Raw genomic sequence first — 16,397 nt, 5'->3', positions numbered from 1 at the left:
GTAGGAGGTTAAGAGCTCGTGTTGGTGGTGTAGGAGGTTAAGAGCTCGTGTATCTAATCTGGAGGAACCGGGGTTGATTCCCAGCTATGCCACCTGAGCTGTGGAGGCTTATCTGGCGAATTCAGATTAGCCTGTACAATCCCACACACGCCAGCTGGGTGACCTTGGGCTAGTCACAGCTTTTCCGAGCTCTCTCAGCCCCACCTACTACACAGGGTGTTTGTTGTGATGGGGGAAGGGCAAGGAGATTGTAATCCCCTTTGAGTCTCTTGCAGGAGAGAAAGGGGGGGGGATATAAATCCAAACTCTTCAAACTCTTCTTAATAAAGTACCAATTCTATTTGTGCCTTAGGTGGACAAAGCACTGCATATTGTTGGGTGGACAAAGCATGGCATATTCAGAATATTGTACAACATATTTTTAAGGCATGATTCAACAAGTCTAGTGCTACTTAGTCCCATTGATATCAAGGGTAGAAAGATTATATTTGATTCTCTCAGGAGAGAATGCTGCTAGAATACGGCCATACAGCCCGGAAACCACACAGCACTCCAGTGATTGCAGCCGTGAAAGCCTTTGACAATACATACAAAGGGTGTGGTTCAGGGAGTCCAAAGTTATGGACTCCCAAAGGGGGTGCCCCATCCCCCATTGTTTCCAATGGGAGCTAATAAAAGATGGGGGTTACACCTTTGAGGGTCCATAACTTTGGACCCTCAGAACCAAACTTTACCAAACCTGGAAGGGATCATCAGGAGAGTCTCTTACTGATTCCACCCAGGTTTTGTAAAGTTTGGTCTGGGGGTCCAAAGCTATGGACTCCGAAAGGGGGTGCCCCATCCCCCAAATGAGAACCTGGGATCCCTAGTTTAAACGCCATTGAAACTGATGCTGTTTGGGGGTCAATTCCAGCATTACTTATTTAAACTAGGGAGCCCAGATTCTCCTTTTAAATCCACCTTAAAGGGAGAATCTGGCGTTCCCAATTTAAATAACATTGAAGGTGATGCTGTTTCCCCCAACCGGGGGGACTGGATACAACACCATAAAATGTTTTCATACCAGTAATAAAACATTTTGAAAGCATTTTGAAAATGTTTTCAAAAATATTTATGCTGTGTGGCATGGCCCATTGCTGTGTTCAGATTTGTGAGTTGGGGCATGTTCTATAATGTGATGGTGACTTTGAAATGACTTGATGAAAAAAATCATTGTTTGGTCAAGGTGGGAGAGGCTGGTCACCCATGGGGGGGGCATCAAACTCAGGTTTTGCCCAGGGCTCCAGTTTGCCTAGGTACACCACTGCTTGGGGTGGAGTAAGCCTGTGGACTGCATGCCCAGGTGAGAGCTGTTGGTGGCTCGATCCCCTTGGCAGCATGAAGAGTTCTTTCAGTGCCCAAATGACTCCTTCTATCTCACTGCTCCAGGTTTTCCCCCAGCATATGGACTTGGGGAAAGGTTTGTCAGGAGCTGAAAGTATAACAGCTGCATGGCAAAACCCTTGATTGCCTTAATGGACTGCTGAAGGACTAACAGCATTCACCTGTTGGCAGTCAGCCAAAGGGAATGACTCAGCATGATTGCATCAGCTATATATATGAGTCATGTGACCTTTGACTGTACTAGCCATAGGCTAATTAATGTATCATAGTGTATATAAGTAAGCTAACTCAGTTAAGCATGTTCCTTGCTGGGGACAGGACCTAAGCCGAAGGCTCTGTCCGTTTAAACTGTATATATTGTATGAATGCCAATACATCCTTTCTTTGCGTGAACTCCCTGGCTCCAGTGGTTATTGCTGTCAAGACTGTGTATGCTCAGTTGTGCCTACGCTGTCAACTCATGTCAGGTTATGAGCCCAGTTGCTGCTAGGCGTTGTACAACCCACTGGTGAGTAACATTGCCTAGTGGGTGGAGCAAAGAGTGTGGCGTAGTCATGACGGGTCCTACTCATGGGCTGCTGTTCGAAAGGCTCAATGAGTCCAATTACGTCTCATGGGCGGAGAAAATGAAATGCTACCTCATCCGGGAAGGTCTCTGGAAAGCTGCACAACAGAAAGCCTCCAGATAAGGGACGATGATGATGAGGGGTGGAGGCTGATGAGAAAGCCAGTGCAGCCACTGTTCTAGCAGTGAAAATAACAGCCAATTGGAGTTCCTGCGAGATAAAACAACAGCTTTGGGGTGTTGGACTGCCCTGAAAGAGTTGTACCAGAGGACAACAGCTGGCTCCAAGCTGATTCTAGTGCGTAGGACTCCTTTTAATCTCAAGCTGCATGTAGTTGCAATGTGATTTTAATTCCGCAACAAAATGAGAGTGGACCTCTTGCCGGATTTGTCCGATAGAGGTTTGGCTTTTGATAATAATCTGCAAGCTTTGATTTTGCTCTCCTCTCTCGGCACACAATGGGACCCATTAGTGGATGGCTTACAAAGTGTGCCAGAGGATGATTTAACATTGGACTATGTGTCCGGGAGGCTTTTGGAATGGAAGGGGCAAAGGGATTTACGTGCCTACCCTCAGCCTCCAGTGAACAAGCATCAGCAAGGAACGAGGTGACAAGTCGGCAGAGGCAAATGCTGTTCGCAGATGTTACACCTGTGGAGCAACCAACCACCTAGCGAGGAATTGCCAGCGAGGGCGACAGCGACCTAGACGTCAGCAACAGGCTGTGCAGAGGACTGGGAAAGGAAGCGCCTTTCTGGTGCAACGTACCCAAGCACCGAAATCTATGTGGCTTTTGGACACCGGGTCTACAGAACATATAGTAGCAAGGGCAAGTTCGCTGCAGAAGAAGAGGACACCGGATATTGGAGAAGTGACTCTTGCTGACAGCTCTGCAGCTGTTGTACAGTCCCAAGGAGAAGTGTTTTTACAAGCAATGGGGATTACCCTGCAGAACGTGTTACACATACCAACGTGTTACACATACCCAGTGTTCACTGAGGGACAGCAGGCAGGCAGCTTAGTGTTCGGATCTGTCCCCTACAATGTGCCTCTGCTTCCTTAGCCAACACACCAAAAAACAGGCTGTGGCCAAATTTTATACCACAAAAATTGGTTGTCTATGTCTTATTGTTCTGCACCCTTGACCTCCCTCTCCCCCTCTCAGGCGGCAACTTTGACTTTGTAGACAATAATCATGAACCACTTTAAGAGCTGTTAATGTCTGAAACCAACTGAAGGGGCTTCTCCAGTGGTCTTCAACCAGGTCCTAGAGCAAAGGCACATTTCTGATTGTTTCAACACTCTTGACTGTTCTTTCCAGACACACTTCAGTACACAAAAACATTCACTCTGCAAGGATTAGTTCCTGCACAATGCACAGCAAATTTGATACAGCCATACATCCTTGAATGTACATCATTTAGTCATGAAAAAATTGCACAGGTCAAAAGAAACGAAACAAGTGAATGTAATTAGCATTTCTCATACAGGACACCCACCATAAAGTCACCAAAAATGGACCACTGAGGCAAGCTTGGGCTGTCTATAAACTATCTTCGAAGATTATTGTTCTCATTTAATGAACAAATGAAAATTCAAATTTGCCCCTCCAAGAATTTTGATACAATAGATTTATAGTGCAACTCTATACAGAACCACTTCAATCTAAGCACACTGAAATTAATGGGCTCATGCTGGACTAGGTGTGCATGGAATTGCACTATTGCTGATTTAATTTATGAACCTTTCTTAGAGACACGAAGACAGACTCACATTTAATAATAAAAACCAGCCAGGAAGAAAAGTAGCAATATGTGCATTTTATACACAAGAGATGCAAACTAGCAGAAACATAATGTGCTCCATGTGGACAGCAGTGCTTTATAGCCCCATTTTTCATGTCGCTGGATAAGACACTTCCCTCCCACACCCACAAAAGTTTGTGAGAGCTTTGGAAGTAGCCTTCAATTCTGAACATAAACTGATGCTTGTAAGCCTGTTTGCATACCTAAAGAGGCTCCTTGCAAGTGAGAAAAGGACAGAAAGAGTCACAGCAATATGCGCAAGGCAACAGTTCCACACCATTCTATGAGAAAAGCACCCAAAATAAACACAGTAAGAGAACAGTTAAGAGATAGTTTTATTCACAATCAGAAACTCATATGAAGACCACTGTCATTAAAAGAACTTGAACCAGGATATATCAACAACACTAGATAAATGTACATTTCATAAATAAGAGTTCTAATATGATTAGGATCAACATATATACCTTGACAGAATATCTGCCTCATATATAACTTCCCTACTAAGGGCCACTTGTGGCTTGAAATGCTTTGCATTTTCTTTATTTATAAAGATGTCTACCTTTCCTTCTGTGGCTTGTTTGTGAATTGCATTTAAGTTACAATGCAACTAGGAAACAGTAGTTTATTTATGCAGTTGCCCCCAGATGCAGCTCCCTGAACAAAGGAGGAGCGGCCAGAGTGAAGTGCTGGCTTCTGCTCTCCTCAAAAGCCCTGCTCTTTCCCCACAGACTCTGGTGGCTGACAGACTGGTCCAGCCACGGCTGTGATCAACCACAATCACTCTCTGCTGCTGTCAAGAAACTGCAGGGGAATTCCTTCCCTTTGGGTGATCCCCTACACTGCAGCTGCAACAGTGGTCCAAGGTAAATCTGGGAGCTGCCACTTCATGTCACAATGCATCTATGTGAAGTATTAATGCTGCCTTTGTGAAAGCTATTCTTCTCTTTACCTTAAGATCATTTGAAAAAAATACTTGTAATATAGCAATATGATTGATAGAACTGTTGATTTACATACCTCTTGCGCAAAGGATTCTGCTCTCTTCCGCAAACTTTTCTCCAATTCAAAGTTTACTTGTAGTTCTTCATATTCTTCTACTGCCAGTACAGACACTGTTTAAAGCAAAACAGACAAACACCCAAACACACCACAACACACATAGCAAGAGGCAAAGATGAACAATAATGGACTAGGAAGGAAAATAAAACAGGATTTAGTTCTTATTAGACCATGGACAATGCAAACTGTGGCTTTGCCATAATATATTAAGAGTCATGCCACCTATACTCGTTCAGGATAGTAGTGACAATCCTGTAATTAAATAACTATGCAAATTTAATAAAAGACAGATGGAGGTTTTCTCCAGTGGTGATAGCCACCCATATGGAGGATTGCTTTCGCATGAATGCCTCTAACTTCACTGGGAAAAATAAATGCATGTAATGTACAAGTTTCCAATTATAATATGTGTATTATATTATTATTGGTTTTATAAAGGAGCCACCATGGGTTACAGCAATGGTGACAAATAGCAATGTAAACATATTTGCCATCACATAAACTATGAAGTGATAAGTGACACATAAAATTAGTAGTAAACACGACCAAAAATAGGGTTCCTAGCCCAAATAATGATTTGTATGATAGCTGTTCAAAGATACCCATTAACAAAATTGAAGCCAACACTGTGGGCTATTATGATCCTGAATTTTAAGTGACATTGAGCACACTTTCTTATACTGCCCATACTATTTAATTGGGAGTGCAGATATTGGTAATAAATTCTCTGAATGAATGTCTGCAGCTCCTGATCTTTCAATACACTTCAGATCTAACAGTATGTTGTTATGGTAATGATGCAGAATTTTAAAATCCATGCTAATCTTAAGGACTACAAGCAACTTTCTAGACTGTGAAGAACAAGCCAGTTTTTTTTAAAAAAGAAAGCCACTAAAGAATTCACTGAGATGTGATAAGGATTTCTGATCATACCTCCATCTCCAAAAGACTGGTGATTGAGTGACTAGATTCCCTTAAGCAAATTGTCCTATTGACCTGAAATAACTGCTGATACTGATGTGGTTTTCCTGGCTTCTTGCAAGATTCACTGCTGGTTCATTTACAGTGCAATTCTAAATCCACTGATGCTTATGGGCTTAAAAGACGACAATTCTGTTTAGGATTGCATGTACTGTCCATTTTAACTATATTAAAAAGGCAGAAGTCTTTTCCCCCCTATTGAATTATAACATACATGACCAAGTGAGAAAAGCAACAGTGGCCAACTTTTTTGTTTTTTTTTAAAAAGCAGGTACATTTCAGGAGGTCAAAGCTGAATATCTAGTTTTGTTTAGCTTTCTGTTTGATTTTAGCCATTATGGTAGAGATCTTTTTATAGTACCTGTTTTATGCACCAGATGAAAGCAGAATCTTTCTGATTTTCCAGGCCTAAAGCGCCGGTTATATTTGCCATTAGCTTGCCACCCAAGATACCAGAACTGCAGCCAATGAGCCCTGTCTAGAATTACTTAACTCGTGCATCATAGCCATCAGTAACATGGACTGTAGGCATAGCTCTCAACATGACAGCAACTATATTTGTGGGAAGTAACTATGACCCAGGCAGGATCACTTACTACAGCGAGTCTATTTTTTGGCAGCATGGTTAAGTATAATATGTGTTCCTTGCACTAATAGTGTAAGGTTCCGCAGCGGTCCCCTGACTTTGGTTATCAGTATGGGGTCTTACTTTATCGAAGGACAATACAAAAACAAACTGGCACCAAGAAAACAAAAAAAGAGAAGGAAAATATAAAGAACACATACAAACCTTGATTACATTTTTCCAACACTTTCTGCTGTTTATGAACTTCAGCTGTCAGAATTGCATTTTCTTCCTTTACTTTAGTTACCTAGAAGAGCAGAAAACAAACACAAGACAAGCAGTTCAGAGGGAAAAATTCAAAGTACTTAATGAGACAGAGGAATAAAGCTACAGTTCTATCACATTTCCAATCTGATATACAAATATTGACTCTTCAGTTAAAGTTAGATCTAACCTACACTTTTCCTTGGGATCATGATGGGGACTTGCAGCAGGGCACCAAAAATGTGCCTCTGACTTTTTTTTGCACACTCCAAACAACACAAAGCTAAGATCATAGATGTAGCTTCACTCAGCATGTTATAGTGGCATTATGCAAATAAGTGGAAGTTGCTCATCTGACTCTTTGCAAAGCAATTGTTTTCTGGTTCATGGCCTCTATACCCCCACTATCTTGTTGGTAAAATTGTAAACTGTCTCTCATATAGGCCCCCAAAATCATGAAGGCCTGGAGAAAGGCTTGCCAGGAGGAATTCACCCAGAATCTCTATAGAATCCCGATGCCCTAGTATATGACTACAGCTTCGTTAGTGGTTTACTAGTTACTGTTCAAGACAATTCAACTGAATGCCCCAACTTCTGGACAAATTATTGTTTCCCATATTGTTCTTTCCAGATATCTGCAGACAACTATATAATTGAGGAAAATAGAAATTTGGAAGGTGAAGTGTCCTACAGAAAGGTCTTTAAAAAAAAGCCACACACAACTATATAAGTCATTCACAGGGCAAGTTAATCTGTTCGATTGGATAGCAGTTAATGACACATATGGAAGTTTTAAAAGTATGTAAAGAAAATCCAGATCACCTTTCTGACTCTTTACTATCCTACTACAATACTCACTTCTACAGCATTTTCTGCATATTTGCTTCTCAGGTTTTCCAGTTCAATAACTATGTTTTTCTTTTCCTCCTGAAGAGATATAATTTGATCTCGCAGATCTATATTTTCAAAAGTGGTAGTGATCGGAGTTCATTTTACATTTGAGACAAAACACACACAATAAGCATAGACAGTGGCAGAAAAGCTGAAGTCTCAGTCATCAATAGCTTCTTAAATTATTAAAAATGCAGGTGCATTTGTGAGGTGTCATCTAACAGCTCTTAGGGATAGATACCATTACAGGTTGCTTTCTCAGTTAGTTTCCCTTGTCTAGTCTTTTGTCTTAATTTAATTTTTGTTACAGAGAATTCATAGGCTTATCGGCCCAATATTGTTGAGTAGGAAGTTAGGCCTCTCACATTCTATATTAAAAGTCATCTACTTCTGTCCATGAAAACTTGAAATGTTCTCTTTGTTCAAGACCTATTTGCTGGTTCCAAAATCTTATGGGAAGACAATTTGTGTATAGTGCTGTCCTTAGCCTTGTAATCCACAACTACTCTGAATGTACGGTTAGGGGAAATACAACTATGTTTCCAGAAGCCTCCTTCAGTGTAAGAGGTCTGAAACCTTATGGTGACCAGTGTAACATCTGTGTTAAAAACACCCATGATGCAGTCTAGGCCTGTTACATAAATATAGGTTACTTGAAACCAAGCATGGTCATACCACATTTAGAATATGAAGGCTCCATAAGTTTTTCAAATATACTGTTATGCACAAAATACTTGCAACACATATCTGGAAAAGAATTGGATTCCTGCTTGTGTGTGTTTTTGAAAGGAGACATGAAAATATGTGTTCGTGTTGTAAATATACAAACATATCATTAACTAGGACTTAACTGCAATTGATATACATTGTAAAATAAATCATGTGTACATTAGTCTCAAGTTATAATGGACACACAGGGCACATATTACTTTGTACACAGAAACAGCATCCACATAGCAAAATAAGTTACTTGTGAAGCAACCTTGAAATTTGCCATATCATTAAAGAATAGTCAAGTATCAGTATAGTATGTTCTGGGGGTGAGGGGAATGACTCACTCTGATGACTTAACATAAACAGCAGCTCTATTGAAGAACCACTTCCTTATTAGAAAGCAACTTCTACCTTACACTCATATTTTAAAAAGGCTAACCAACAGTAGAATGCTCACCTTTGATTAGCTGCTGGCATTGCACTGAATTACATGCAACTGGACCACCTTCTGCATCTGTGGATGATTCTTCGTCATCAATGTTGATTTCTTCAGTAATGATATCTGGCCCAAGTTTTGTCATATATAACATACTGATTCTTTTCAGAGTCTTGTTTTCCTTGTTCAGCTACAAATACAAAACATTCACATTGTTGCTAAAATGCCCTTAAAAACACGCTTGGTATCTCTATTTTTTATTTCCTGAAGTGGACAGAAACATGCCAGTCATAAGCACAAAACTAGTAGAGACATTTTGGGGGTACAGTTCTGAAACACTGCTTCTAAGGTGATTTTCAGACGTTGTATCCTGTGGAGGGTTTCTCTACAAGGAAGGGGGGCAATTTTAACCAATTCCTTCCCTACTTCTGATTCTCCTCCAAACTGTTTCTGGGAGTTTCCGTTCCGTAATAGGGGTCTCTGCATTCTGGGGGACTTTTGTGCTGCAACAGGATAGGGAAGACAAGAAAGTCAGACTCTAGTGATGAAAATACTTTCACAGGTGGACATTTACAGCAGGGTCCAAACTTCTGAAAATATAGTACCATTTGGCTGTTGTGGGTTTTCTGAGCAGTGTGGTCATTTCTCCAACTATGGTTTGGTCCCCCAAGGAGCAACATGACTGATCACTGGGAGAAGAGCAAAGAATTTCCAGCATGACCTCTACTCATAACATTGTATTGTCTCAAGATTGTTTGGAGGTTATGTTTCTTCACCAGTTTCCCTGTTCAATTGATGTATGGTAAAAATATTTTTTCCGCTGGGTGGCTGTTTATCTTTATTCCTGTGGTTTGTTCTTGGTCTTGAAGCTCTTCTGATGTCTGTAGTAGAACAACAGCCACTCAGAAGGAGAGTGTTTTTACCATACATCAAGGGAAACACTGATCAAATAGGAAAACTGATGAAGCAACATAGCCTCCAAACAATCTTCAGACCCACCAAGAAAATTCAACAAATGCTACGTTCAGCAAAGGACAAGAGGGATCCTCAAACTTCTGCAGGAGTTTACCACATACCTTGCAGCTGTGGACAAGTCTACATAGGCAGCATGAAACACAGCATCCAGCATCCACAAATCAAATAACATGAAAGGCACTGCAGACTAATTCAGCCAGAAAAATCAGCAGTAGCAGAACATATTATAAACCAAGCTGGACACAGAATGTTATTTGAAAACACAGAAATTCTGGACTACTCTGACAGCCACTATGTCAGACTACAGAGAGAAGCCATTGGAATCTACAAGCACATGGACAAATTCAACAGAAAGGAAGAAACTATGAAAATGAACAACATTTGACTTCCAGTACTTAAAAACACTAGAATCAAGACAATGGTTAATAAACATTAGGGTTGAGCAATACCAAAAATATTCAGTAAAATTCATATTCGGCTTTATTCGGGTGTAAAATTATCGGTATATCCGAATAAGTTGAATACCATATTCGATATACCCGAATATATTTGGGCATCCCAAAAAATTAGGGGTCTGTCTGAATTTTTTTGTATTTCAGGTGTTGTTGGGTTTTGGCCTGTAGGAGGCGCGTTTTTAAAGCTAGCAACACCACAATTGCAGGGTATCTTCATAAGACTCTCCTGAATATACCATCCAAGTTTTGTGAGGTTTGGTTCAGAGGCCCCAATGTTATGAACCCCCAAAAAGGAGTTCCCCCATCCCACATTGTTTCCAATAAGACCTATGGGGGCTACCCATTGTGTCCTGTCTTTAAACATTGTTTCAAGGGATTTCACTCCCTTGAAACAATGTTTAAAGAGACAACATACAAACTAAAAAGTCTATCCCCCCCCCCCTTCCCTTGGGAACCCGCTGCATACAGGGATCGTTTAAAGGGATTCCTGAATGCCACCAAATCACAAATGTCACTACAAGCCAATCCCAATACTTTGTATTTGGATCAGCTTGTATTTGGGGCCTTGTATTCGGGCTGAATGTGACCTGACCCCTAACCCTGAATATGCCTTAATTGGCCCTGATTCAAGCATATTTGGTGATTCGGGCTACCTGAATTGCCCACCCTAATGAATACTACCCAGACTCAGGATATCTCTTTGCAGGAAGCAACAAAATGGATTGTAAATGAGTACCTAAATGCACAGGCAAACTACTATACAAATTCCCTTACTAACTGGTTATTCAACTTCAGTGTTACATATAAATGCTAAAATGAGGAAATTTCACTTCATATGCAAATTACACCTGCAAAACTGCACCTTTAACACTTTTAACAAATGAAAATGGTTCTTTCTTCCACCCCGGACATTTCACAGGTATATATACTCCACTTGCTTTACTGCCACCAGATCTTCTGAAGATACCAGCCACAGATCGTCAGGAAAAAAATACTACTGGAACATGGCCATACATTATGAGTACCACAAAGTAAAATTAACTTGGCTATATGCATTGATGACAATGTGCTTTCTGTGACATTACCAAGCAAAATTAACATAGACTACACTGAAGAACATTCATAGACGGTAACATGGCCACCAGGAGTTGATTGTATACTTTTACGATGTGACCAGCCCTGAGCCCTGTGGGGATAGGGCGGGATATAAATGTGATAAATAAATAAACTCTACATTCAGATCAGTTTTTTGGAATTTTTATTGGGAAAAAATTGAGATACACTTTGGAATGTATTTTCTGAAGACTCTGTATTAAGTTCATAGAAAGGAACTGAATTGAAGTGATCAGCTATCAAAGCACCCTCAGAACGTGTAAAATATAGTTACTTGATCAGCTTTTGTATTTAACAATGTATCATTCATTACTTTATTTATACCCAACAAAGCAAAATGGATTCTCTAAACTTCAAAGAAAAAAAAGAGAAAAAGGCTGCTATAAGGAAGCAGACAAACCAATTTTGAAAACTGGTCAGCACAACATGGATCAGAACAGCAAGACAATAAATGAAACAATGGTAATGTTTATTTTAACACTGAACATTCTTTTTGACTTTTCAGCTACTGTTCTTGAGTATACATTTTAATTAATAAAATGCTTTTGTTTTTAAGGCAGATATGATTACTCAAGGTAGGGGATAGTGAAGAGGTTTTGAAATTCAAATGTGCATTAAAATTGGTAAAACAGAAATCAGCACTCTTTTGCTCATTATCTACTTATTGTAAACAACTGTATTTTGGGGAGTGATAATCTGAAATATATAATTCACTGATTAATTCATTATTTTTATGTTATTTATAGTCTGTTTTTCTCACTGAGAAAGGGGCATGAGTAAGGCAGATGTCTATCGCAGGCATTTAATGGGGAGGACAACAACTGGAATGCTTTCATAGTAAAACCTTTGGTCTTCTGAATTATTATTTGTTCTAAGGTGCATATAAGCTACCTTAATAACTGCCACAGGCTTAATAACTTCAAGATCACTATGATTTGGTGAACAGACTGGTGGTTGAAAATGGCTTCTTCCTGTCATCCCAGCAATCTGTGAAAAATTACAAGCCATTGGGGGAATGGAACAATTATAGCACTATGGCACTTTTCATATATACTTCTGTGGTAGAATTGCTGCTTCACTCCCTTCAAATTAGTAACAGTGCATGTACATAATGGGGATTTTGAAGACACAGGTGGTGTCTTCCATAATACAGAGAGAATGCAACACCTCTGGATAATATGGAGCTGACTGGGTATCAGACCAACTGGTTTAGCACACGGATGTGCTGTATAAATAAGCAACTGCACTGTACCATTTATTAAAGTTAGACTATTAATCTTTTTTAATGAATTAGTTGAAAGCAAACAGAAGTTTTCAGTTTATAGAATATGTGTGTGCTGCGGAGAAGAAATAATTATTTTAATTGTAAGCCACATTTAAAACATAACTCATGTTTCCTGTACTTTGGATTATGCCAAGAACCATAAAGGGAATGCATGGCAATCGTGCTTCCTGTTCGCACACCTGAAGTTTCTCTAAGCCATTATATCCACCTTCATTTTGAAGCAATAAGAGATGGATCTTGACACCCATTCCCCTCTTTCAATCAAAGTTTTCAGTCTTCGTTTATCAAAGTGGCAGATCTTTCCAGGAACCTCACACTGCTGGTTCCTTTAAGTGATTTTACTCACTTAAAGATCTGAACAGAAAATATGAGAAACTCAGCTTGGAAACACAGCTTGGACATTAAGGGGATGAGTCAGCAAGGCAGATCATCAGAAATGTGCTAGTCTCTTTGCTGTGTACAAAGAACTGAAAGATAAGATAATTACACAGATAAATTCATTTTCTTAGTTATATTTTGATTGACTGCCTTACAAATTCCAATGTAGTTTCATTATGGAAATAAATTCATAAATATCCCCCAAAATACACTGCTGATGTATCTAAATTAAAAGACATTTTCTTCTAGTGGTGTTTCTAAAAATGGGCAGGAAAAACATACAAAAGCACCCAGAGCACCCAGCATTACTAACAAACTGTTGTTAAAAATTGCTACAATCCATTTTTGGTGATGAAGTGGCTCAACTGTGTTATTCACAACCATACATATATATCACAAAGAGAAAAAAACATTCTTTAATAATAATGTATTTCTGATGAGATGGAACACAGAAAATTATACACTTGGTAAATTCATCAGCCTGGCTGCAATCAACAGAACAGTACAGGTCACCTTTCGCCTGCCCCTTGGTTTGCTTTCATAAACAATCACCTGAAATGTAATACTCTGGCTGATGTTTCAGTTTGATTCAACCATGAAATGCTCATTATTGTTTCATATCACAGACTTATGGACATTTCTTAACTTATCAGCTAACCCAGATGCATAAAGTGCGAAGCTAAAAAGCTAAACACTTCCTGAATTACCCATCTTGCTGTTTGATGTCACTTTTTCATTTTTTAAAAGCATTTCAAATCTAATTGAGCAAACATTTCTCTTTGGCTATTCAGCATTCGTACAAGTTATTAATTTCTATAGTGTCCAAAAGTCCACTTCTGAACTTCCTTCTCCAGACCAAAGCATCACAATTCAGATATAGCATGCTCAATTATTTTCTAATGTGTTACATACACATTGCTCATGATTTTCTACATAGTAGAGCTTTCACTATAGAAATTCTGCCACGATTGCAGCATAAACCAAACTGAAAGCATGAAAAAGGATTTTTCTTTCCTTGTGAATAGATAAAGCTGGAGTAACTCCACATAGGATTTCACTGCCAATCACCTATGATGAATATGAAATTGCCCCAGACTGCCAAACAGGCCAGAGGAAAATAGGGTAGATGAACCAATGGCTCAAAGGAAGAACATGTGGTTCATTTGACATCTCCAGTTCAAGGACATTAGATAGCAGATGCAACATGGGGGAAAAACTTTCTTTAACTAGAAGTCTGAAGAGTTGTTCATATATGGTGACATTGATCAGGGGACTTCAGAAAACTGGGAATATTGACTCAGACTACTAGAACCTACATATCTTTGAATTCTATCCTCCAAGAAAATATCAATAGCATCTTACCTTTGTAGCCAGAGCTTCTGCACTCTCTCGACACGTCTTCTCAATTTCAAGGTGGCTTTGTATGGAACTGACTTCCTCAATGACCATGTGAGAAACTAGAGCATAAGGGAAAATATTTCAGATTCATATGAAGTTTAATCTGAGTCAGACCTTCCTCCACTCCTCTTTTTCAAGTTTATTCATCCTGTAAACTATGAATAATCTTCCTGAAATTCCACATCAACTATGTTTTAAAAATTAGTACTATAAAAAGATTTAGAACAATATGAATCTATGATATTTCTCATATGCATCTGCATCCTAGTGTAGCCTATTGTATTTCCATACCTCTGTGGAAGAATTTTAAAGGATTGTGACTAGGCCTTTTTCTCACTTTGTATTCTCATTTCTTGTTCTCCTTCCCATAGCCCATCTTCTCCAGGTTAGTGGCCATCACCACCTCCTGTGGCAGCATATTCCAAACACCAATCACACGTTGCGTGAAGAAGTGTTTCCTTTTGTTAGTCCTAATTCTTCCCCCCAGCATTTTCAATGTATGCCCCCTGGTTCTAGTATTGTGAGAAAGAGAGAAAAATTTCTCTCTGTCAACATTTTCTACCCCATGCATAATTTATAGACTTCAATCATATCCCCCCCTCAGATGTCTCCTCTCCAAACTAAAGAGTCCCAAACGCTGCAGCCTCTCCTCATAAGGAAGGCTCCAGTCCCTCAATCATCCTCGTTGCCCTTCTCTGCTCTTTTTCTATCTCTTCAATATCCTTTTTGAGATGTGGCGACTTTTCATCCTTCTGTGATGAAAAGCAGAGCCCCTCCCCCACCTGTTTGTCTCTCCCTTCTCTCTGGCAAATGGGTGTTGAATTTGCTTTGGGGAGGGAAAGGAGAAGGTGAACTAGAAGAGGAAGAGTGGGGGAAAGAATGGCTGGTGGTGGAAGCCTCTCCTCTAGCAGGATGTGTGTCATGGCACCTTTTTTATGTGCTTGCTAACATTAGGACCTGGCTATGGCCCTGATTCCTGAACCCTTTCCCAAGTACCAGCTTACTCTACCTTGCCCATGCTTCATATAAACCCAAGCGCCCTCTCTGCTAAAAGTTGAATTCACTCATACACGCACAAATGAAACTCAACTAAATTTTATTTCTCTCACTTCATTAATTTTATAATTTATCTAAATGTAATCTCAACCTAACAAAATTTACTCTTAAACCTAAAATAAATTGTGCCAATTAATCTACAGTCTAATTAATCCATCAGTATAGTAGTTCTAAAATGTATTCTCAAATATGAATACCTTTATACTCTGACAGGGACAGTTGTAATCAAATGTAGGAAGAAGTTGGTTGTGGTGGGTTTTCCAGGCTGTGTGGCCGTGGTCTGGTGGAACTTGTTCCTAACATTTCACCTGCATCTGTGGCTGACTTCCCTCTGTGATACACCTCTGAAGATGCCAGCCACAGATGCAGACGAAACATCAGCAGAGGGATTATAAAGCAGCTAGACCAGGGGTAGGGAACCTGCGGCTCTCCAGAGGTTCAGGAACTACAATTCCCATCAGCCTCTGTAAGCATGGCAATTGGCCATGCTGGTAGGGGCTGATGGGAATTGTAGTTCCTGAACCTCTGGAGAGCCGCAGGTTCCCTACCCCTGAGCTAGACTGACCTTTCACTTGGAATGGACCAATGTAAAAATGCTCTCATTGTCTGTTCTTGCTCCAGGGTTTCATAAGTATAAGCAGATATCAGCCAAGTATTTGTTCTCTTTCTAGTCCTCTTGGCAAAACCATGACAACACAAACCAGTGGGCACTAAGTTTCCTGTCCCTATCTCCCTTGGTGGCTTATTTGTCTGAGTTTCACTTTCATATCTCCAGAAGCTCAGCCAGGGCTGTCTCCAGGATGTTTCCCATTGATGAATTCCACATAGCAGAAATATAACGGGATGAGTACATTATAAAAAGCGTTTTGGGGAAGAACTTCACACAGCTCTTTTCCCCCAAAACGACTTCCATCCATTCTATTTCTCTCAACCCAGGTTTTTTTGAAAATCGCTAAAATAGCGATCTTTTTTTTTTAAAACCCAGCTTGAAGACACTCCTGAGCAAACACTAACAATCAGGACATGCTTTATTTTCCCCACTCACTGGCTGATTTCCCCCCTTCCTTACC

The 16,397-nt window shown here is 39.9% G+C and overlaps 1 protein-coding gene across 2 annotated transcripts in view; it reads right to left on the bottom strand.

Annotated features, from left to right (window-relative positions):
- SHTN1 (shootin 1) overlaps positions 1-16,397 on the bottom strand; it is a 96,966-nt gene that overhangs the window by 49,743 nt on the left and 30,826 nt on the right. For both annotated transcript variants that reach the window (XR_007245360.1, XM_048507114.1), the window contains exons 4-8: positions 14,236-14,330; positions 8,689-8,857; positions 7,485-7,582; positions 6,588-6,669; positions 4,775-4,869 (exon numbers count right to left, since the gene is read on the bottom strand). Coding sequence is in view for 1 of the 2 variants with exons in the window: in XM_048507114.1 (XP_048363071.1) it covers positions 4,775-4,869; positions 6,588-6,669; positions 7,485-7,582; positions 8,689-8,857; positions 14,236-14,330 (539 nt within the window). In the remaining variant the exon portion in view is untranslated. The remainder of the gene's footprint in view (positions 1-4,774; positions 4,870-6,587; positions 6,670-7,484; positions 7,583-8,688; positions 8,858-14,235; positions 14,331-16,397) is intronic.

Source organism: Sphaerodactylus townsendi, linkage group LG08 (assembly GCF_021028975.2).
Source record: "Sphaerodactylus townsendi isolate TG3544 linkage group LG08, MPM_Stown_v2.3, whole genome shotgun sequence".
Classification (NCBI taxonomy): Eukaryota; Metazoa; Chordata; class Lepidosauria; order Squamata; family Sphaerodactylidae; genus Sphaerodactylus; species Sphaerodactylus townsendi.
This window is presented reverse-complemented; position numbering and strand designations above follow the sequence as displayed.